The sequence below is a fragment of the Takifugu flavidus genome, chromosome 6 (assembly GCF_003711565.1).
Source record: "Takifugu flavidus isolate HTHZ2018 chromosome 6, ASM371156v2, whole genome shotgun sequence".
In the NCBI taxonomy this organism is placed as follows: Eukaryota; Metazoa; Chordata; class Actinopteri; order Tetraodontiformes; family Tetraodontidae; genus Takifugu; species Takifugu flavidus.
The window spans coordinates 7,259,328-7,283,502 of NC_079525.1; the positions used below are offsets into that span (position 1 = coordinate 7,259,328).

At 44.6% G+C, this 24,175-nt stretch overlaps 1 protein-coding gene across 16 annotated transcripts in view; it reads right to left on the minus strand.

The window, feature by feature from the left end:
• cacna1ab (calcium channel, voltage-dependent, P/Q type, alpha 1A subunit, b) overlaps nucleotides 1-24,175 on the minus strand; it is an 85,136-nt gene that overhangs the window by 28,661 nt on the left and 32,300 nt on the right. For 15 of the 16 annotated variants that reach the window (XM_057035171.1, XM_057035178.1, XM_057035172.1 and 12 more), the window contains 27 exons: nucleotides 15,531-15,622; nucleotides 15,092-15,244; nucleotides 14,755-14,942; nucleotides 13,488-13,591; nucleotides 13,296-13,411; nucleotides 13,172-13,216; nucleotides 12,799-12,885; nucleotides 12,349-12,546; nucleotides 11,598-11,710; nucleotides 11,343-11,455; nucleotides 11,075-11,206; nucleotides 10,924-10,996; nucleotides 9,946-10,066; nucleotides 9,705-9,772; nucleotides 9,378-9,484; nucleotides 8,619-8,772; nucleotides 6,993-7,603; nucleotides 6,605-6,897; nucleotides 6,374-6,506; nucleotides 6,153-6,282; nucleotides 5,944-6,003; nucleotides 5,498-5,604; nucleotides 1,403-1,502; nucleotides 1,010-1,170; nucleotides 566-703; nucleotides 269-470; nucleotides 23-187 (listed from right to left, as the gene is read on the minus strand). In XM_057035171.1, the coding sequence (XP_056891151.1) occupies nucleotides 23-187; nucleotides 269-470; nucleotides 566-703; nucleotides 1,010-1,170; nucleotides 1,403-1,502; nucleotides 5,498-5,604; nucleotides 5,944-6,003; nucleotides 6,153-6,282; nucleotides 6,374-6,506; nucleotides 6,605-6,897; nucleotides 6,993-7,603; nucleotides 8,619-8,772; nucleotides 9,378-9,484; nucleotides 9,705-9,772; nucleotides 9,946-10,066; nucleotides 10,924-10,996; nucleotides 11,075-11,206; nucleotides 11,343-11,455; nucleotides 11,598-11,710; nucleotides 12,349-12,546; nucleotides 12,799-12,885; nucleotides 13,172-13,216; nucleotides 13,296-13,411; nucleotides 13,488-13,591; nucleotides 14,755-14,942; nucleotides 15,092-15,244; nucleotides 15,531-15,622 (3,964 nt within the window). The remainder of the gene's footprint in view (nucleotides 1-22; nucleotides 188-268; nucleotides 471-565; nucleotides 704-1,009; nucleotides 1,171-1,402; nucleotides 1,503-5,497; nucleotides 5,605-5,943; nucleotides 6,004-6,152; nucleotides 6,283-6,373; nucleotides 6,507-6,604; nucleotides 6,898-6,992; nucleotides 7,604-8,618; nucleotides 8,773-9,377; nucleotides 9,485-9,704; nucleotides 9,773-9,945; nucleotides 10,067-10,923; nucleotides 10,997-11,074; nucleotides 11,207-11,342; nucleotides 11,456-11,597; nucleotides 11,711-12,348; nucleotides 12,547-12,798; nucleotides 12,886-13,171; nucleotides 13,217-13,295; nucleotides 13,412-13,487; nucleotides 13,592-14,754; nucleotides 14,943-15,091; nucleotides 15,245-15,530; nucleotides 15,623-24,175) is intronic. The other variant, XM_057035174.1, reaches the window with a different exon arrangement.

Consider the following 24,175-nt stretch of genomic DNA (forward strand, 5'->3'; position numbering starts at 1 on the left):
AGAGCTACTAGCGTGAAAGTACCTTCATCATCAGTACGATGGTGTTGAGTGCAATCAGAGCCATGATGCTGTACTCGAAGGGCGGGGACACCACAAACTGCCACATGCGATACTGGAAACTCAGTTTATTCTTTGGCATGTGGCGCGTCAGAGGTCGAGCGTTAATGACAAAATCTATACAAGCTCTCTGTCGGAGTCAAGCAAAGTTATTGTTATGTCAATCGCATCCCTTCAGGAACTCTGCTGAGGACTCTGCTTTTGTCCTCACCTCATTCTTCTCTAAGCTATAGTCCTCCATCATTTTATCGCCCTGTTCCTGGAAGGTGATGATGATGAGAGCGACAAAGATGTTCACGAAGAAGAAGGGGAAGACAACGAAGTACACCACGTAAAAAATGGACATTTCCATCCTGTATCCCGGGCTGGGGCCCTGATTCTCATAAGTGGAGTCCACTGAGTGCTTTAGCACCCTGTGAGAGGAAGCCACAGTCTCAGTGACTGAGTTCATTTATGTTTTAGAGGCATATTAGGTTTTGTCCTGATAATGAAGTCATTGTTCACTCACTGTGGCCACCCCTCTCCAGTGGAGACAGTGAAGAGGGTGAGAAGGGCCCAAGCCACGTTGTTGTAGTGGAAATCGTACTTCTTCCACTCCCGCTTCCGAGCTTTAACCTCATCTCTCTCATACACCAAGTACTCGCCCCTGAGGGGACGTGGACACACATGGGTTTAGAATGAAAGCACAATGTCAATATCACCAACAAAAAAGAATAATAAAGAAATGAGAGGGAAATAAGGAAAGGTGCAAACAAACACATAATAAAAAACACATAACCACATAAAAATGCATAACCACACCAGAAATCATCTGTCCGCTTGGTATTTTAAAATTAACCAAATAGGTGTGAAATTGCTTCAACTGTTAGCTTTAGCTAACAGCTCTAACAAGAACTGTTTGGGCACCAGAAAATTGACATTATGTGTTGTGCTGAATGTTACTGAAGCCAACCTGCAGTCGCGCTCAAACTCCTTTGATTCATCTGTGCAAAAGAAAAAACGGCCCTTGAACAGCTGTACAGCCACCACGGCGAAGATGAACATAAAGAGCATGTAGACGATCAAGATGTTCAACACGTTCTTCAGAGAATTGACCACACAGTCAAACACAGCCTGTAAGACATATGCAGACATTTCAAACAACCTCAAACTTCTGCATGTGCTGATTAATTGGTGATGGGAAAAGGGTTGCTAAAACAGTTGACTGTTGAGGTTATTAAATAATAAATAAGTTTAATAGTGAATGTTGAATGTTTAAATAAGTTCTCCTGAGTGTGCTGCACTAAAGGAGACTGGATGGAAAGGAGATGGAAAAGCTGAGTTCTGACAGAGTTCAGAGACATACCTTTAGTTTGGGAAGTCGCTTGATGGTCTTAAGCGGACGCAGCACCCTTAGCACGCGGAGGGATTTGATGGTGCTGATGTCTTTGCCTTTGCTGCTCCCCCTAGAGTTCAACCAAAGAACAGCAGTATTGGAGGAGATGAAGGAGCAGCACATATTATAAAAGATGAGCTATGATGAAGCCCATCGCGATTTATGATGACAGTGTCACGCAACACTTTCACAGTTCTTATTTCCAAAAGTACACCACATCATCGTGGAGGATAAAAGCTATCACATTCTCTTCTTCTGCAGAAAAAAGAGGGCACATCAGACATGAAGCCAATGGCAGGGAACCTGGTGAGTTGACTGACCATTAGGTTTCATGGACACCAAAGAGCATTATCAGCTACATTTATTATCACCTCCACCTTCACATGACAGACATTTACTTATCAACAGGCATCTCCTGGCAGAGTGCCCAGCCAAACCTCTTTCTTTCTTTTTCAGTGTCACGCTGGTGGTTTCTTTGGAGGAAACAACATGAATGTGAGCTAACTGCAGCTCTACTGAAGTTTGCTTTAATACAAGTTTCAGAAAATTTCACGGATGTAACATGAGGCTACATGAGACCCCAGGACACATGTGTGGTGTCCTGTCACATGAGGGACGATGGACCGACAGTCAAAAGAGCTGTGAGGAAACGACTTCATGCCATCCATCGAGGCTCACGTTTACTGCTGAAGTGGCACAAGACAACCATTCAGTGCTGACTGGATGCTCTAGCTAGCCAAGTGCGTGTCCATATGCGTGTGTGTGCGTGTGTGTGTGTGTGTGTGGGAGGGGGGTTGTATATTTGTGTGTTGTCTGCATGAGTTAGACTGATAATAAAGTGGCCTTCGTCATGAAGTTGTGAAGTCTCAGCTTGAAAGTAAAGCTGAGTAAAGCTTATGTCACTCACACACACACTGTCACTCTCTCTCTCTCTCTCTCTCTCTGTCTCTCCCTCTCACACACATACGTTATCAGATAGAGGCTCTCTGATTCTGATGATGTACGCTTGATTTTATCACCTTTGTGCAAGGACCAAATGTGGTTGTAAGAATTATCATAACATTTGTCCTTCGTGAAGTGCAGCAACTGATAAAAGATTGAAATTCAAAACTCCTCTGCAGCAAATAAAGTCAACAGAAGTCTGTTGCTGAGCTATGATAAACAGGGTCTAGCATGTCATCGTTGATAAATAAAACAAAGTAGAGCTTTGAATACTTGTTCCCATCATCCTTTAAGTTCAATAAATTCCAGCTGCTGACATTTTAGGATCTGCGGAGGTTTTTGTTTGTGGTTATTAAGAATAAGACAACCCAGCGTGAATGAGCATGAATAATCATAACAAGAAAGAAAGAGTGAGAAGCCAATTTGAACCAGTGGGGGAGGACAAAGTAGAGGACAGAGGAAGAAATTTACCGAGTAGTGCTCCTGGGAAGTTTTCACCGAAGGTTGAGACAGCAAGAATCAGTGACAGGGACACAAAGATCGACAGAGGAGGGAGGAGAGAGGGGAAAAAACACATAAAAAGACAGACGCACAGAGACAAACATTGATAGAGAGACAGAGACGAAGACAGAGATGGACAGGAGGGAGAGGGGATTTGGTAGAAACAGGAAAATATACATCCATATGAGATACAGACAAGGAAAGAAGGACATCAAGAAGGTCGTACCTGCTCTTAACCCCAGAGACTGACATCCAATATTTAAACATAACTCAGCACATTCGGTTAAGAAATGCTGCATTCAATTACATTAGCATGTCCTCACAGCAGTGATCATGGCAGAGGCGATCCAGAACATTGTCCCGAGGTCATTTAGAAAATGTTTGAGGGTTAAATTTCATTGCTGCTGCCTGAAATGTCTTGAATGCAGAGGGAAATTTGATTACAGGTTTGTATTATCTGAAAGATCAGATGGGCACTGCGCTTTGTTGCTACACGGTCACCAGCAGTGACACCAGCTCTATGAAGATTTAGCATCATGGCTGGAGGAGGAAACGCTCTAGTGTCCCCCCTACACTGACTCTTATCACGCCAGAAAGATCAGTTTGTGCACCGTAAGTTGACTTTCTTATCTTTGCCATAATCTACAGGGACCTTATAGGAAGCGTTATTGCATGCACATTAGCACAGGGAGGAATGTAAAGGCTGGCTTAGTTAGTGCACATGGGCACGCTCCACCGACACAGGTGACAGAAGAAACCAGGATTTTGTGTGCATCAGCATATGTACACACAAATGGTAAAAAAATGTATTATAGTCAGGTAATGCCACAGCATGCAGCTCTCACTGTGTCATTCAGCTTTTTATTTCACAGATGGAGGAAGTAAGAAGTGGAATGCATTTAAAACCCACAAAAACATAAAGACATTCCACTTTAACCATGCTAAACCTCCCCCTGTCCAGTGGCGCATGACTGATCTGCTGTGAAACAAAAATACCATGCAGCAAAGTTATTTTGATTGGTTTGTGTATGAAACCTTTGTCCCCAAAGTGAAAACTACTGTAGCTAGGCAACTGGAGGGGATTGCTGGTGGGAGCAAAGAAGCAGAGGAGGAAGTATGTCAGACAATGGAGAACTGTAGGCAAAAGAGCCAAAGATGGGGCTTGGGCTATGTGGCTGGATCCTAAATGATCGCGACAGGATATTAGGTGAGGAAGGGCAGCAGATCGACCACATCACTGATCCTGGGGGTTGGGGGGGGGGGGGGGGGGGGGGGGTGCTACAGTGGAGGATGGTGGTGTTTCTCTTTTAGGGTCAAACTCTTTAGTTTGAAAACTCTTACTTTTTTTCCAAAACAATGCACCATAAATCTCGGTGTTTAAATTAAGCTTATAAGCTATTGAGGAAAGACAAAAGTCGCCCCCGGAATCCAAAGGTTTGACCAGTGGCTGATTGTGTTTTTTTTCTTCTCACACAAACATTCAGTTCCTGCAGTTGCATTTACCATACATATTTCCTGAATATGTATCTACAGTATGTTCCACCTCAGTATATAACCAATCATTCCACCCACCACACCTTCTCCTCCCTTCCCTGAGTCGTGCAGAGGAAGGAGCTTCAAATACCTGCCATTCCAGACACATAGCTCTGGGCAGAAGGGTGTGTGTGTGTGTGTTTGTGTGTGTGTCTAAAAGGGGAATGGAGAAAGACAGCCAGCCTGTGTACTTAAAGGGTTAATGGTGAGCTGCCCACACTGCCACAGGAGATCTTCAGTGTTGAACAAAGTGGGGGATGAAGAGGAAATCAGGTGGGCTTATTGGCTGTGGAGTGGAGGGTGGAGTTGAAAGGGTTGACGGTTACAAGTCAGTAAGTTGGGTAGAGGTCAGTGAGGTCAAAGTTAGATGGAGTGGATGCTGGGACTTGGGGGGGACACGTGTGGGCAGGGCCTGACAGCAGCAGTTCAGTGCTGGAGGATCAAAATCAGGGATTTAGATGAAGAAAAAGAGGAAGGGAAGACTCACGGCCTGTTGGTGGGAATATCAGGTCAGCAAGTAGGGGACAGAAAAGAAGCAGAGCAAAAGAGATTGAGAAAAAGTTGAGAGGCAGAATGTAGGGTTTAATGTTTAATCGAGTCAGGTCAGGGCTGTGATTATGAGGTGTCATCACGGTGGCAGGAGGGTGAAGTTGGTGCAACTACACTCTAAAAGTTCTCTATTTTGTGATTCCTCATTGGTATTTGAGCTAAAAAGGCAAGACAAACCCGGTTTGAGAGCATCGACTGTTTAGAGTGTAGTCGCGCTGCATATGGGGATGATCAGGAAGAACATTAAGAAAAACATGTTATTAAATGTCACAAGTGTGTTGAGGGATGGGGCACAGAGAAAGACCTGCTGATTCAGAGATGAAAACGCATAAAAGGACCTGAAGAAGTAATAAGAGGACAGTCACGAAGCAAATGGAAGGACAGAACAAAAATGTGAGTGAGAGATACTGCAAGAAGAAAGAGGAATAAAGGATCAGCATTGCCTGGTGTCTGTGGGCAACAGGGGTCTTTCTGCAGGTGGTGTGTGTGTGTCTGCATGAGTGCTGGAGATGAGGAAGGCGATGGCCCAGGGACACTTACGTGAAGGCGAAGGCCACCAGAGCACCACTAACCACTATAAAGTCCAGAATGTTCCACAAGTCTCGGAAGTAAGAGCCTTGATGGAGAAACAAGCCCAGCACCACCATCTGAAAAACATGGAGTGCACTTAGAACATCACAGGAACCATCCATAGCCATCAGCTTTTACATTAGAACCACCCACGTAGCGTTGCAGTGGTCTTAAAACAGCAGGAGGTTGTTAGTGTAGAACCACCAACACGTCTGCTTTTGGAGATGCCTGCAAGTCTCATAATATGTATCAATAATAAAAATAGATTCATACATTATTTAATCCTTTTTCATTTGACAAAATAGTTCCCCATTTAAAAGAGCCATGCAATAATATGAACTTCAGTTAACTATGCTTGTGATACACACCAACCTCAGACACGAATACACACACAAACACACACACTTTTTTTTTACCTTGATCAGCATTTCAAATGTGAAGACGCCTGTGAAAATGTAGTCAAAATAACGCAGCACCTGCAGAAAAAAGAGGAAAACCATTAAATCACACATCATTTGTGGGTACGTGAGAGAGAGAGTCAGTGAGTGAGAGAGCGAAAAAGAATACATTTTATATTCATGCAGGCATTTACAGTCTATGTTTGGGCAGTTGAAGAGCCTCTTACATTATTCCGTGGTGAGTCTGGCCAGACTGGGTCCTCGGCGGCGAGGGCGATGCTGCTCATGGCGATAACAGATAGGATGCCGAACTCAAAGTACTTCAGAGTCAGGATGTAGTGACAGCACTTCCGGAACCTGGTGCAGACACACAAATGTTGACACAAATTGTTTAAAATCCACTTCCATCGTCATTCCCAGTGACAGGGATTTTCACGCAGATACTGACGGGTTGGTGGTGGATAAAATAAAGCAGGAGCTGTACGGAGGCATGGGTTTGGGGCCATTCTCATCACCATCCTCATCTTCCTCTTCTTTCTTTTCTTCGCTCTTCTTCTGATCAGTGTTGGCATTTTTATTTACTGGAAAATAGTGAAAGGCAAAAATGTTAATATCAATAAAATTTTGTTCAATTATCTGCAGTGTCTATTGGACCAGACCAGACGTGACTGTAACCCACCTTGTAAGATGGCGTTGGTGGATGGGTAGGGGTACACCGGCGGCATGTCGATGGCAGTGTAATCAGGTTTGGCCATGCTGGTCAGGATGAGGCTGTCCATGCTGTGTAACAGCGTGTGGGTGTCAGTGTCGCAGCAGTTCAGCAGGTTGTTGACATGGTCAGGGTGGTCCGGAGGCAGCGTGTATGGGTGCACCTGGGCGCTGGCCAACTTGCTGTTGTTGCGCAGGTTGTCCAGGTCTTCGTTGTACTGCTGTATGGGTCGAGTCGTGGAGAGGTTGGCCCTGTGGTGCTCCCTGTTCATATGAGGATAAAGAAACAATAGATCAAATCTTCTGTTGTGTCATATTCAAGTGAGAAAATGTTTTATATCACAACTTTCTTCACTCACTTTCTACTTCGGTGCCCTCTGCCCCTCTCCTGGCTGCTGTGGCAATGCCGTCTGCTTCTCCTTCCTTCCCCCTCCGTGCCTTTCTCTCCCTCTCCTTCTGTTCGCTTGGACCTATGTCTCCTGCCTTCCTCCCCTTCCTTGGCTGCCCTGCAGTGCTGCCTTGCCCTCCTCGGCTCGTTGGTGCCCTCCGCGCCATCACTATGGTGCGGGGAAATGCTGCGGGCCTCTCTGCTCTCCCGGTTCCTGTGACGGTGGCAGTGGCCCCTGTGGCTGTGCCTCTCTGGCGCCTGTTGACCCTCCACATTGCTCAGGGATGTGCAGCTGATGCCATGCTGTATGCGGGTTTCTGCCGGCTGCCTGGTCCCTGCATTGTCTGCCCCACTGGCTCTCTGATGATGGTGATGGTGGTGGTGATGGTGGCGGTGGTGGTGGTGAGAGTGCCCGGCTCTTTGGTAGTGGTCCACATCCTGGCGGCGGTACTCCTCCTCCAGAGGCAGCTCACCCGGTTGTGTTCTGTTAGTGTTGTTGTTGCGGTTGTCCTGAGGGTTTACCACTAACGGCCGATCCAAGTGGGTCTTCATGTTGCCGCGTCCTTTCCGTGGGTAGGAAACCTGGGTTGAGGCGTTGGCGAAAATATCACGTAACTTTATGGGGATTTTTACTGAAATTGGTGTTCCTGTTAAATAAAAGTTTAATTCTGCCATTTTATTTCTTATTTTAAAAGTGGCTGCTTACCTTCCTGCCCAATGCAACTGAATTAGGTTTTATTTATCTATATTTCATTTGTTGTATGGGGCATTCAAACTGTATTTCTACCTGGGTCAGCCTTAACAGGTGAAGACGCATGTAAAATTGGTCACAAGTTCAGAAAGAATAAATCTGAAAAGATGCAGTCACCCCAATGCAATCCCTTCCTCTGTATTCCAGACATACGCGACTCGGCCCAGAGTCCAATAGTTTTGAATCTACATCAACTGGATATTATCAGAACCGCGAAGGCAACTAAATCCGCTGTATCTCCGAGACATATCTAAGCAACCCCTGATCGCCTTGCTCCACTTTGGATTGCTGCCTTTTTTGGGTAGAGCTCTGGATTTGCCAGCATGCCCCAATTAAATGATGCATGGCTGCTAGGCACGCAGCTTCAAGTTGTCCCATATAGCAGCACTTAATGCAGCAGTATCACTTCTGCATGGAGGCTTAAAGGGACATTACACCCCAGCATCATCTGTGAGGTGCAGCTTGACCCAGAATAGAGTGACAGTGGCTCCTGCAGCAGCTCTGTGTTTCCTATGGATCTCTGCGGTTGTTATGAAGACAAGGAGACATGTTGGGAACATGGCTGTGTGGACCAGATTCATTTTAAAAAGTCCTTGGAAAACCTGTCCCATCCAGGCGAGAAGGACACGAGCTGGACAAAGATTTGATTATTATTTTGATATTTTTAGGAAGCAATTTAGGAACTACAACTATTTGCCCATTCAGTCAAACTTGTACTGGAAAAGATGATACAGTCAAAGGGAGCCTGATGACGTCCCAGTAAAGGGGTTAAAAAAGGAACAGATCACAAAACATTCTGAGCATATATATGCAAATGTTTGTGTATCATGTAGGGATGGTCCTCACCTCCCCTCCTTCGTCTCCCACCTTCCAGTCATCTTGCTCGAGCTCGTTGTAGAGCGCCTCGCGGCTCGTCATCAGGTTTTGTCGGCGGATCTCACTGGTTCTCTGCTCCCACACGGACTTGTTGCCCTTGATGTGGTTCTTCTGTTGCTCCTTCCTGTTGATGATTGACCGGCAGGTTTAAAGTAAAAAGAAAGAAAATTCAAACAGTAATGATGACCATCTTTTAGCTCTGGTGGTTTGTAACTGTCAGTCATTTAACTGAAGAGCTTTTCTGTAGGAGAACAGAGTGTCTTCTTATCTAGAGTATAGACAGAACAGTGTGATGACTCCAAAAGGAGCAGCGGGGATTTTGTGAATATCATCGTGATGGGTCCTATTGTCAGCGTTTCTGCTGCCAAGAGCAGATTTTACCGACTGTTCGCCTCTCGCTCCTCCTCACTTCACAAAGCCCCGAATGTGTTCCTTTCACTCTCAGAACAATCTCTAAATCATGTTTTAGAGGACAGAACGGCACCAGTGGGATGGTGGGTGTTTGAGTGTGAACCACATTAACAAGAACGTCTGCCAGTCAAACATAGAAAAGACAAAACCGAGGGGCAGTAACCAAGTTCTGTCAGGGCCCAAATAAACCATGGCTTCAAAATTAGCCTTTTCAGTCTCCCTCTGGTGGCAGGTTTGAGTATAGAATTGGTGAAAATGTATCAAGAATAAAAAAGGGGAAAAACAATATATAACAAAATTGAATGTAACTGCACTTACGCCGCAATGGATAGGTTGGCTGCTGATAGAGGGCTGACCTCAGCCACTTCCTTTGCTTTCTGTAGGGCTGTCTTTTGATTGGCTGCCTCCTCCTGTTCCTCCTCATCCTGTTTAACCAGAGGAGGATGATCAATCACATAATTCAAATCAAAATTTAAATACTGGCACATAAACTGAGACTCTGACCGGAAGACTGACAGTTCTCAGGCAAAGGGAACCAAACTGGTGTCCAGGTATTTTAAGCACAAAATGTAGACTTACAGATGCTTTTAAACAAAAATACTCACAAAAGTTTCTGAAAACTACAATAAATGTTTGTCTGTTTACCTTTGTGAGTTCCTGGGCATTGGCCAGATTGTCAACAGCGATGGCCAAGAAGACGTTGAGCAGTGTATCTGTGGTGGAGTAAAAGAGACCCTAACAGACTCTGATGGACTTTGAGGAGGAAGCAATGAGGAGATGGAAGGAGGAAAATGAAGACATGGGAAAACACATGCATCTGTGTATTTTTCACTAAGCCAAAGCATATTTTACATGTGTTCATGGTAATTCTAATTTTGTAGGATACAGTTGCCAAAAAGTGTGAGGACAATGAAGAAGATGGAGAAGATCATCCCTTTGTCATTCACTCCTCCTTGGGACTCAATGCCATTATACATCACCATGTTCCAGTCTTCTCCCGTCAGAATCTAAAGACCAACACATACAAGTTACATTTAAAAATCAGAAGACCGCAAGTGACTCCCTCTCATATTAATTTTATTTTTAACATCGTCACCAATGTGTTTGGACTTTGGAGTCAGGAGCTGCACCATCACAACCAGCTTGAACACACAATTAATAATAAATTAAAGACTCATTTGTCTTTTTTGTCTCCTCTTTTTCACTGTTACATACAAACTTTGTGAGGACTCCCTTCCACCCCAACTAACCTCAACTGTACCCCAAACACAATTCCAACCTCAACCTTAAAGCTTAATCCTCAAGCAGACCTCTGAAGTTGTGGAGCACCACACAAAATGTCCTGATGCCCTAAACATGTTCTCACTTTACTAGTGAGATGCATATTCTGGTCTTCATTATATAATATGTACAAGCCCTCCCTTCACACACACACACACACACACACACACACACACACACACACACACACACACACACACGCACACACACACACACACACACACACCACACACACACACACACACACTACACACACACACACGCACTCACACAGAAACCGATGTGAGTCACAGAGATGTCTCCACTGTTCAGCTGTTGGTCTTTCGAGCGGCTGCATCTTATGCGTTGAAGACATGACAGCATTGTGCGTCATTAGAATTAAATTTTTTTTAAAGAGCTTCAGTTCTCAACATGTGCGCAAGTGTGCACGAGGGCACTAAACATCGCGTTCCAATAGGGTGAAATATTTAACCACCTCAAGGTTATTTTTTAATTTCATGAAATTAAGTTTCATTTCAATAAATGAAAGAAAATGAATACTTTTTTTGCAAAAAATCCATGTTGGCAGTAAAAAGGAGCTCACCTGAAACACTGTCATGATTGCTGCGGCGAAAGTGTCGAAATTAGTGGGAGGGGTCCCAAGTTCAAAGTTAAATCTGAGGAAAAAAAGAAGAGAAAGTGAAGCACTACAAAGATCACAACATATGGAAGAAGACATGAAGTCTGATACTGACTGTCCACCAAACAGCTGCATCCCCAACAATGCAAATACCACGATGAAGAGGAAGAGGAGGAAGAGCAAACTGATGATAGACTTCATGGAGTTTAGGAGGGAAACCACCAGGTTTCTTAGAGGAGCCCAGTACCTGGAGAGGAAGAGGAGAAAGAGCACTTTGTTGTTATGATCACAATTATAAATAGGCAACTTTATTGGCTTGCTTCTTCATTTAGCAGCATCAAATCCAACAAGTGTTTTAAATGCTGTGTTAGTGACAGACTTACTTGGTGACTTTGAAGATGCGGAGAAGTCGCAGAGCTCGTAAAACGCTGATCCCAAAGGACGTTCCCGGTTTGATGGTGGCCCACACCACCTCGAAGATACTGCCCAGAATGACCTGAAGGCATGCAGACACAAGCACAATGTCAGTCTCGAAAATCCCTCACTGACTCTGTGTGTGTGTGGGTGTGTGTGTGTGTGTGTGTGTGTGTGTGGTGTGTGTGTGTGTGTGGTGTGTGTGTGTGTGTGTGTGTACTCACCACACAGTCAAAACAGTTGAATGAGGAGTGGAAGTAGGGCTGGATGCCCAGTCCATACATCTTGATCAGCATCTCGGACATGAACAAGCCGAGGAAGATAAACTCTGCATAGACTGAAGGGCAGGAGGACCACAAGAGTGGGGGATAAAGAGAGGAAGAACGTGGAAGAAAGTGGATGGTGAAGATGAAAGAAGGTGAGATCATGGAGAGAGATAAAGAGTGGATTAGAGAGAGGATGAGGAGAGAAGAAAACACAAAGAAGTCAGGTAAGGAATGGGATGGAGTAGGGTGGAGGGGAAAAAAGAAAGAGAAAAAGAGAATGTGTATGACAGTCAAGTGATGAATGAACTCCACTGGACAGCAGCCAGTACTAATATTAACTGTGCACGCGCGTGTATACTAAAGTTTAGAACACTAATTACATCTGAGCAGTTAAAACTGATATTAAATTTGTATATATGTTGCACTGCTCTCTAAAGGAGCAACAGTTTGCCTGCCTGGGACGATGCTGTTTGAAATGGATGAGCCGGATCATGTTGTGAATAATTTCAGTGTGAAAAGATCAAAATATGACACCCCCCCCCCCCCCAATAAATACAACTTCGGCCAGACCAAAGCCTATCGAAGCCCTTTGTAAAACAGCTACCCTCAGTCAAAAATGTCTTCGTATGTACAGTATGCGGAGGATATGACTAATGGACTGCAGATATAGTGGGAGGACCAGCATCCCTACTGCTGTTTGTTTACTTACAGAGGAAGTCAGACAGCAACTGGGGCTGATTGTAGTGCACTGCGGCCACACAAATGGTGTTGAGGCCCACCAGGCAGAGCACCGTCCAATAGAAGGCCTGAGTCTTCACCATCTTCCGGATTAAGAATCGTAGCCGTCGCTCCTTCTTACTATAATTAGAGCCCTCTTTCCCGCTTTTTATGCTGGATCGGGCAAAACCTGGGAGGGAGAGACACATTGACTTTGACCAATGGATTCTTTTTTTGCCTTTTCACATCATCACATCCACATCAGAGAATATAAGATTCATCATTAACAATGGATGATTTTAGGGCTGAACTAGCTCTTCATCAACTGATTAGTTCAGCCAGTTTCCCAGTCTGGAAGAACAAAGTCATCATGACACTCTCTTGTGATGAAGAATCAAAGCAATTAACAGAGTTGAAAGTTCAACCAGTGTGCCCCTCTTACCGAGGGCGTCTCCCAGGTTGTCCTCTCCTTCCTCTGGGTTCAGCAGCTCAGTCTTGTTGTTTTTGGTTTTCATGTTCCGTCTTGAACCTGAGCAGGAGAACAAGAGAATATTTCTTCCTCTTTGTTGTCCAGTGGGCACAGTTGTAGAAATCAAACAATAAAACTGGAGCCTCTCTCCTATAAGCATGTGCTCATGTTGCAGGTGGACATGAAAGTTTGTTGTGATACTTTATAAAAACATGGAGCAAATATTGTCCGAGTTACAAGATTTCATCTTCTGACCCAAGTTTTCTATTCTGGGGCTTTGGTGTGATTCTCTAACCAATAAAAGTGCATGTAAAACTATCTAGAAACGGAAAAGCATCACAGTTACCATCAAAGTTGCCTGTGCCGTCATCCTCGGCCAGGATCACTTCTTCTGAGCAAAACAAAAGATATTTGTTAGCGTACAGCAGTGTGTCATTGTGCACCAGGCCTGCCACCAGGTGCACACCCACCTGCTTTGCAGATCCACTCCAGGTATCCATTAAGCTCCCTCTCGATCTGCTGCTGCCGCCGGAGCTTGAGGAACTCGCTCCTGTTCTCCACTCGCTCTCTCTCTTTGGCAAATTCACTGTGGGAACAATATGGAAACTCTTGATGAACTACACAAAGCACACAGTGTTAGAGGGGGAGGAGCCAGAACTCACCCTGAGAGGACACCCAGCACCAGGTTGAGCATAAAGAAGGAGCCAATGATGATGAGTGGGATGTAGTACATCCAGTTCCAGGTGCTGCCCTCCACATCATTACTCTGCAGGAAGGGACCACAAACACACAGGCAGTTATTCCATATACAAATTAAGACCCAATAAACATGCATTTATGAGTGCATGCACGCCTGCTTCATACATTTATTGAGCACTTTTTTTTTAATCAAAAGGCCAAAATGTCCAAGAACCTGTTTTGGTGTTTCTTCAGGAACACAAATTCTTAACAAAAATAGGTGTTAGATATGTTTTTACTTGTTGGTTTATTCAAGTTTATATAAGTGTCCATGATGGCCGTACCAGCTCAGCTGTGACCCACTTTCCTAATCGAAACTTAATTTCTAAAAAGTTGACCTGGATGCACCTGAATGACTCGCGCTTACGTGCAGAAAGGACGCTGCGGTCAGAAACTATTTGCAGCACTGCGTTCCGTAAAGGCTGGCAGCGCCAAGGCCTTTTGGTAAACACATCAACATAACCTGCCACCACCACTTGGCTTCGATCTTTCTCTAAAACACAACTAGCTGAGAATCGGAGATCGTGTTAGTGGAGGAGATCGTGTTTCCGTGATCCCTCTCATGCTTTAATGGAACTCTCGTCGTCCGCGTGCACATCTGTTGGGTTTTATACTGTGTATCGCACGCAAGCCGTCCTTTCTCTATTAAACTTTTATTGCTTTCCTCCTGACTGCCTGTGCAAGAGTAGAAGTCAGCCTCCATCCATCAGAAAAGATGTTAAATATAGAGCCAGAAGGACCAGAATAGAGAGAAGCGAGAGAGAGGTGGAGAGGTGGAGAGTGAGTCTTAAGGCAGCAGAAGGGGCAGATGAGGAAACAGAAAAGAAGTCAAACAGAAAGATTAAGATTGTTTGGAATAGAAAATAACTTCTGGTCAAATAAATGCTGTTTTGAGTCAGATCTTTATCTGCTTTAAGGCCTGTTTATCTGAATGAAAGTGGAGAAGACCTCCACACCCACGCATCCTCTCAGAGTCCTTCAGTGCACTGATCATCTCCCAGCACAGCGCAGAGACCAGAAATATCACCTCCACTCTGATAAATAGGAGTTTTATGGTAACACGTTCACTCAGTCATAGTATTAGAGAGACTTTAATATTAAGGTAGAATTATTTCAGCCTGAAAAATATCGTATTTATAAATGAAGCAGCTGTGTTCTGCCTGGACTGGCTGACTGAACAGGCTGACTCACGTAGTAAAGCATTTCTGTCCATCCCTCCATCGTGATGCACTGGAAGACGGTGAGTACAGCAAATAGGATGTTGTCGAATTGGGTGATGCCGTGGTTTGGTCCAAGCCAGTCACCTCTGCACTCCGTACCATTGGGACATAACCTGGACGGGGGCAATGTGCCACACGGTAACTCGTCCACGACCTCCCCTGATCAACGAGAGAAAAAATTAGAATATGGGTCAGAACATGTGACAAGTCAAACACATTATCAGTTGCTTGGTGTTATTAAAGGTGATGATGTGGGATTAGGAGGATGTTTACTGCAGATCTCACATCAGCCCATCTTCTCATCTTACCTGTGACTTTGTTGTAGCAGGTTTTGTGGAACTTCCCCATGTAGAACTCCAGTCCAATGATGGCAAACATGAGGATGGCCACGAACAACAGCAGGCCAATCTGCAGCAGGGGAATCATGGCCTTCATAATAGACTTCAGCACCACCTGTAGGCCTGAAAGACAATTACACACATAGGTCCCAATTCAGAGGTCTTAAGAGTGTGGAGACCAGAAAATAAATACCCTTGTAATAAATACCCTCTAATAATAGTGAAGTAATAACAATGAATTACAGTTATTGTAGAAAGAGAGCTTGCAGCAACTACAATATTAACATTACATAGATATTTTGCAACTCCTCTGATGTGTTTGGGAAGAAATGTTTCTGATCTGCAGTGTCAAACTTATTAAAAAGACCTTTAAGCTGTACATGGTGACCAATTATACAGTCTGACTTACTGGGAATCCCGGACACCAGTTTGAGTGGCCGGAGCACTCTGACGGCTCGAAGCGTCCTCAGGTCAAACTGAGATCCCGCCGTAGACAAAATACTGCATCGAAAAAGCAGGACTTGGGTCAGGTTATTTATTTATGTCACCTTTATTTGACCAGGTACCACCTGAGAAAAAGCTTCTTATTTACAATGTTGACTTGGAGGCCGAGGCAGCCATTACATGTGAATCTGTAATAGACTGCTGATGTTTGTCATGTAAATCCCAACGTGCACTAGTGAAATGCTTTCACTGACTCATAGAAATTTATCAGCCTCATCTTGCTGAGCATGTATTCATCACCACCCACTCCCAACACACACACATACACCCCTCCACCATCACACACTTTTCAGTGTAATTTCTCACCCCTCTAAGGCCCAATAATTATGAAAGAGATGCATGTTGTTACTGTTACATCATGTGCTTCACATGCTTGTCACGTGCATTTTGAAGCTCCATTTGTGCATTTGCACAGCTGCTGATCCAGTGTTTACCAAGTCTTTAGAGATTTGGGAGTATTGGCCTGACATTCCTGAATTTGTGCTGTTTTGAAAATGTTATTCTAATAAAAAATAAAAATCACATGTGCCAAAATAACATAAAAAAAAATGCAGTCCATTATAAACTGTTATGGTACTCGAGACTACACACAATCTCAAGTACACAGTCAAAATATTACAACTGCACATGTGATATCTAAAATAATTACATACTGAATGTGTCAAAATGAAACAAACCTTCTAAATACTACTTCAAAACAGTGATATGTAAACAATAATCTGAAGTTTTCATTTACAAATAGTTGTTTAAACAGCTGACCGTTTTCCCTCTCGTGAGCATTTATTGTGAGTTCTCATGAATCTAACATGTTTCGGAGTGAATGAACCTCAGGACAGCAGAGAGAAACATCATCATGTTGTTCCAGAGACCAGCAGTGGAAAGATCACATACACAGTTTAATTTTTCAGTAGCTTGCCTGCAGGTTGGTGTCTAATTCCAGTAAGAGGTCATTTATTAACTGGCAGCAGCAGAGTCGCTCATTCTGTCAACGGCCTGTTAACTGCTGGAGAGACACCTGTGTCCTGCGGCCCCAAAAACATCGGACCTCAGCAAAACAGGCAAACAAACGTTCTCGGGGATGGTGGAGAGCAAACATGACACGTATAGATTGCAGCGTGATTTGCTTTGGTTAAATCAAAGCAGGAATGTGATCACTCCATCATCTGTCCATTTTGTCATCTGAAATCATGTGACACTGTGACCTGTAATTTCTCACTTGAGCAAATTTTCATTTGTATATTTTAGGAATTATTACTATGCAGTACCTTACCATGAGAGTGTACTCTTGGATTTTCAGAATTCTGACTTCCATGGGCCTAAAACCTCAGGACTCAGTCACCCCTAGCAACAGCTAAACCTGCACGCATTACACTAATGTGACCACTAGAGGGAGCAGGTACTGAGGTTCAGAGAAACATTGAGGAGAAAGTGAGGAAGAGCAGGTAGCAATTAAATGGGAGGAGAGGAAGTAAACAGCTGAAAATAGGAGAAAGGGTTGAAACAATGGATGTGCAGGAGGTTAAAAATTATCAAATGATCTTGATATATTTAAACTATGGGGAACAAGGGGTCAGATATAGGATGTCTAAATATCTTCTCACCATCTAAAACCCTATAGAATTATTGTTAATTTTATGGAAAATGCTAAAACATTTAATTCCAAAATAACTGCCGCCTCACTTCAGTGGCGTCATTTACAACCAGACCGTTGAAGAAATTGAGTTCTGCCTGCATGATCGCAAAGTTCATGACATTCGGCCTGTTTTATTGGGGATCTAAGTGAATAAAACTTAAAAATAAAAATGGGCAGAGAGCACAAAAGATTGATTTGATTAAAGTGCTTGTGCTTGTTGTAACCTTCTCAACTAACATTTGTTTTTCTGCAGTGGGATCATGTCAGTGTGCAGACCTGAGCGTGCTGCTCACTACTGCTGGTGGATGTGGCGGCCGTGCGACTCTTCATGCGAGAGGGACTAAACTAACATACGGGTGTTCTGTCTTTATTAGATGACACACAGTAGAGATCAAATCCTCTGAAGAATTACAGAGTGAGAGAGAAGAGATGGAACACCCCTGTGAGAGATACAGACTGAGAGTGTTAGTCCTCTGTGTTTAAAGTGTGAGAGAGAGTGAGAGAGAGAGAGAGAGAGAGAGAGAGATGGAGACTCTTCAGGGAGTATGTAGGGACGGAGCTGGTGTTTAGACAGTGATGACAGAGGATCTCACAGCTGGGAAACACCTTACACACGTGCACACTCACGTGTCTTCACCTGTCCCATCAACTTTAATGTGTTACAGGTTTACAAAAATTCTCAATGAAGTTCAAATTAATTTCACAAGACCTTTTTTTTTTTGCAGCCTCCGCTTCACAGACCACTTCCTGGATGGAAAGGAAATGCAGTCGGTTGGAAAGAGGTGTGGAAAGAGGAACATTTGTTGATGATCTCTGCATTTGTGCAGTTGGTTATCGCGGTCATGTGTATCTTAAGGCTTTAGGGGGGGTCAACAATTTCTGTCTTTTCTCTGTTTTACAGGGCGCCGGGTGACGTTTCTGTGAAGTGATGACAGCATCATGACGATGATGACCTGAAAGTCATTTGCCACCTTCGCTTTGCATGGTCTCTCCCCGTTCGCTGCATTGCCATGGCAACCAGCGATTCCGCTCTCCCCAAGTCTCCACGGTTACCGACCTGCTCTCATTCATAAGCGTTGCCAGGGCAACACAGCCTCATTGATGGAATCTTGGTGGTGCTGCAGCAGAGGGGATGGAGAAGAGGGTCTCCTAACAACTGAATCTTCATCCCCTCCAAACATCTGCATCACGCATACTTTATCCTCACCTACAGCAGCTTAGTGTGCATACAGTGTGTGCACAATCAAAACTTCCTTTGCAGAGACACACTTACCCATCATGTATGTGCAGGTACATGCTGACATTGCCCCACTTTCAGCACTGTTGCTGTGCTGTTGTTCAACACTGATTTTGTTGTCTTACAGCTAAAATCCCACAAACATTAAGACTGACATGCAACCAAGCTATCCTTTGAAACCCTCAAGTCAAATTAGTTGTCATCTTGTTTCATTCTCATTAAAATCGGTATCATAAGTGGATCTGCTCCAGCCCCCACCCCCACCCCTCCACTATACCACCTGCAGCCTATCAGCCATGCATCACTGCTAACAGCTATGAAGAACATGGTGAAGTAGATATAGTGGAGATGGTTCCACTGCAAGTGGTCCTCTTAAAGGCAGGAAGGCATCAGACCGATTGGAGACCACTTAATAAAATCATTAGGTGTTAAAAAGAAACATTTTTCTATCAAAAGTCATATGCACCCTGTGTGAGTTGGAGTGTGTGTGTTTATGTGTGCGTGGGAGTGCCATGTGTCATCACAGTGAGAGCTCCTCTCCACTGGCCTCCCTCTGATTCTCTCTCTCTCTCTCACACACACACACACACAACACACACACACACACACACACGGTGCCTATAGTCTCATCCTAAACATTTTCAGCCTGTCTAGATCTGTGAGATGTGACTCTGGTCAACACGCCCAGATCACTTTCCCTTATCGGTGGCTGGAGTTGGTTCAGGGGGAGAGAAATCTGAAGTGAGACTGGAGGTGAAAGGAGAGAATTGTAACTGTTCCATCAGCGCAGAGCCCCCTGTCATGAGAACTTTCTGTCTCACTCTGTCAAAGACGGTTCCCCTCCCATCCAAACATCTCTTTTAGTCTCATTCCTCCCTGCTTTTTCCCTCCAGCTACAGTCCCTCCCAGGGCGACTGAAGCTTTCACTGGCAGTGGAAGGATGGAAGCACTCTCATTCTGACCACATTCTCCACCCTCATCCTCCCCCTTCCACTTTCTGTCCCTCGCTTCATTTTCTGGCTCTCACGTTATTGCTGATCTCAGCAGAGTGCTAACACTCAGCTGATGGACTCGCTCGCTACCTCCGCCCCTGATCAAAGCCCCTCATATTTTCTCTGTGTTCCTTGTGTTTGTTCATCTGTCCCTTCACTGGTTGATTTGTCTTGACGATTCAAGCTACCAGGCCTCAATTTCCTCAGTTCTTAACTGGTTTCTATCGAATTCATCCACATTTCATTAAATCACATAACACATACATTTTCTTCTCTTTATTTAATGCACTGTTTTAAATACCCTCTGGCCATCAGCAAATTGATCTGTTTAAGTATTTTTGTGTAAGAACCTTCACAGTGCCTGAATAAAGAGGAATGTGTGTGTGATTAGCCTTTTGCTCCTGTAAATGAGCTCTAGAGCCAAAGAAATCCATGCGCTGTGTATATCAGGTCTGGTTCTCATCAGTCCAGTTATTCATCTGATCTGTTGACACACGTCCATCGGCACATTCAACAGACCAAGTCAAGCCAGGATCTTGATTTATCTTTGGAAAGATTCCACCCTCAACTGTCAGGATTCTTGGAGCTTACTGGCACTGGTTGGGCACAGCTTTTCTGTGAAAAGTTGCACATTTTGGAGTTTAACACGTGCACTTAATGCAATTCTGTGGTAGCTGTATATTGTTACTGAAACATTCCTCCTTAACTAACAGTGTTTGGATTCTGTGCCATTCTTCCACCCATATCCATCAATTTGGCCAACATGTCTCATCTGTGATCTGTGACATTCACCAACAAGTTCTACAAACATTAGATGTGACGAGAGTCCAATGGGAAAAGCCTGCTTTGCTTGAACAACAGCAGCTTACACAACAACTGTAAAAGGAAAAGTCTACTGTAAATAAAACAGGATTTAATGTTGTAAAAATCAGATAAAACCAAAAAGTTTTTGGTGTATTCTGTTGCCCCTGATGGTCTCTTCATTACTGGGCCTTTAAACATCACCTTCACCTCTCTCTCACTCCTCCTGTCTCTCTCAGTTGATCCATTCCTCTGTCTCCAGCCAACATGACTCTTGGACCCTTGACTGGTGTGAGGCCAACCACTGTCATAAATTCACCACATTTAAGCACAATACGAAGTAATCTGATTTAATATGGAAACAGAGTTGGAGCTGCCCTGCTAAAGAGCACTTCAGAAGGACAGAGGTTTGTCAGTGTTGTGGGTGTGATGGTGGCAAACTGGTTTTATGCCCAGCTTTATCATCCCTGCTGCCTCCACATTGTGTGTCTGTAGGTGTGTGATTGTGTCTGTGGCTCTATTTCTGTTCACAAGGGTGTGTGGGTGCACACAAGGCACCACACACCGAACCAGCCTTTTAGCAACAAATGCTGAATTTAAAGGGACATTGCTGAAACTTTTAAAAGCTGAAGGTGGTAAACATGTGAAGGGGCCAGATAAATTTCTGCTTTTGGCTGAAACTAATCTGTAATGTTGACAGATTAGTTAGGACCAAGTTCAAGCAGCATTACTGCCTTCACCAGGAGGTGCTTCCATCTCTTTAATTATTTGATTATCAGAACAGCAAAACTAGCATTTGGTCTTGGCACGTGAAGACTCTGGGCTGGCATGTGAGCTGCAATCGGCCACCTTGGCTTGACCGCACAGACTGCTCCAAGGCTCCATCCATTCATTACATATCCTATACAGGGTCACATGGGCTGAATCTCCTCCACAGTCAAGCAGCGAAAGGAGACATGTGGGACAGGAGCGTCATTGAACTGATATATAGACGAACCACCGCACACACTCACATAGGATCCCACCTACGGACAATAAACCCAAGATGGAGAACATCTGACAGAAGACATAACTCCACAACCGTCTGGGCTGGAAATCAAGTCCTTGACCTTATTATCAAGCACTTCATTCATAGGTGGACTCCTGACAGACAACATGATGCTCTTCATCACGCGGTGGCAGGTTTTCTCTCCCCTCTTTTCAAACAGCTGTGGTGATGTAACAAATCCATTATCGAGCCCACAACTACGCCAGTGAAACAGTCTTTTCCTGTGTTTGTGTGCAGCAGGCCGCCCTGCAGGTGCAGAGTTGGAGGGTATGGGAGAGCGCATAGGAGAGTGATGAGCCTCTAAATGACTGGAGAGTAATAATGATAATGGAAGCCATGGCAAGGGTACAATTTTCAATGAGGTGTGCACCATCTCGCCAATAGCGACCTCATTTTCCCTCGCTCCACGGTGCTATCGTGTTTTCTCAGGGGTGGAACTGTACTTCCTGTAACACCTGCGTGCAGCGTTTCTTCAAGGAGAAATTAAATTTTGATCCGCTGCTTCAGAGTGACCCGATTAACACCACAGTTTTCTATTTTTAAAGATTTCAGACTCTTCAGGAACAAGTGTTTCATCCAATCTGTCCTCCTCCTGGCACAGAAACTCAGCCGTGAGTCGTCCCGGCAGTGAGTCACAGGTTTTTGTTTCCTGTTGTGCTCTGATGTGACTTCACGTCTCTTCCAGACGCGCTGGTGACTCAGAGCGGCTGTGTCAATCAAAGCCTTCTTTCTCCGTGTCCGACCCGTTTCAACATCTACATGATGCATTTGTGGGACATTATAATATTCTAGTGTTAAAGTTAGAGTGCTTAGTGATATTTGCTCGTTAAACTGAAAGAGGTCTTTTATTTTTTTTAAAACGCCACCTCTATGAACATCCATTAAACGAGTTGCATGGACGTCACTGGTGTCGTCTCATTGACTGACTGGCCCAGAGTCTCCCGTCAACGATTAGATTACCGCGTGACGTCACAACACGGCAATAAAAGTCGATGGACTGTCATCCCTGAATACTAAACACACTTTTCCCTGTGTGTGTGTGTGTGTGTGTGCCTGCATGTTTGTGTGTGTGTGCAAGTCCTCCTATTTCCCTCCACTCTCATTAATTCCCATCTTCATCAACTCCCTCTCTCTCCGGTGTGTTTGCCAAGAATGAAGTCAGTCTGCACGTGTGCGTGCACACACACACACACACACACACACACACACACACACACACACACACACCACACCCACACACACACATATGCACGTACTTGGCAGCAGAAGCTTTCTGAGTCACGACTCCACACATTAGAAGTACACACTGAATCTGATGGCAGAAACTGTGACAAAGAGTCTTCATTTAAGAAATTAAAAGACCAAACAAATGAGAAATTATTTGGTGATCTCAAATCCTGGTCATGATTTTGGTGTTAAGTGAATCTTGCAGGTTTGTGTGAAAAATGATAAAGCTCATTTGAATGTGGAGATGACCACGCAGGAGCAGTGAAATATGGCTACATACAACTGGCATGATGTGTGCATGTGTGCATGTGTGTGTGTGTGTGTGTGTGTTATATTACATGGCTATGCTGAGTGATTGATCACAGATCGCAAGGAGCAGGGAAAAGCAGGTAACTGCAGAAACACACACTCCTTTTAGAGTGCTCCTTTCTCATTTGCTATTTCTCATTTACCTCTCTCTCTTCCCCTTTCCGCCATCTCTATCGCTCCTTCCTCTTCTCATTTTTCCTTTAATCCCCCTTTCATATTTATCACTCTCACTCTCCATCACCACCAATCACTCTTCCCTTCTTCCTGTGGTATTCCTCTTCACTCTCCATGGGCTGGCTGGCTGGCTGGCTGGTTGGCTGTCTGTCTGTCTGTCTGTCTGCCTGCCTGCCTGCCTGCCTGCCTGCCTGCCTGCCTGCCTGCCTGAATGCCTGCCTGCCTGCCTGCCTGAATGCCTGCCTGCCTGAATGCCTGCCTGCCTGCCTGCCTGCCTGAATGCCTGCCTGCCTGCCTGCCAGCCTGCCTGCCTGCCTGCCTGCCTGCCTGCCTGCCTGCCCGTCTGTCTGTCTCCATTTCCCTTTCTTGTTATCCAGAGCCCAGGGGGACATCGAGATATGCTCACGTGTCCTCCTCTTCTCCCTCCTCTTGTTTTTCTTCCCTCTCAGTTGAAGTAGTAGGTTACTGTCTAAAACTGTGATAAAAGCTTTTATGTCTCACAGGGTCTCTGCATGATCACATGTTCATCAAAATCTATAGATCAGTTAGTTGTAGAAAGAAAAGACCAGAAATGTGTTGTGCAAGAGGTATTTTGGCATTGAGTTTTGCACGAGTAATTCCTTTACAAATATAAAAAATGGTGTAAAACCTTCATAAATACACATTGAAGGTTTCCTGTAGTTTCACACACAGTGTCTGCAACAGTGATCTAATTCTGATTAAGATAATCTGTAGGTTTAGATCATCAGCGCTGTAGCAGCCCTGGTTAACATCTTGTGAAGAACAGTGAAGCAGAGAGAGAGGGAACTCTGCAACCCCTCTCTGCTATTGCCATAACAACAAACCAGCTCCCCCATCTCTCACATAAGTGACATTTCACTTTGCCCTGGATGCTGCTCCCTGTAGTGCTACTCTGATCCAGCCTTCGCATGTGTGTGTGTCTGTGTGTGTCTGTGTGTATACACCCTCATTAAAAAAGAATAGCAGCAGAGGGGGAGTGCCCCTGATCACACGTACACCTTGTCAGGCCAGACCTCTGCTGTGTGACTTTCATGACAGGAAGTCAGGCTCTATGTACACGCACGCGCAAATTCCTTGCACACACGCACACGCACGCACGCACACGCAC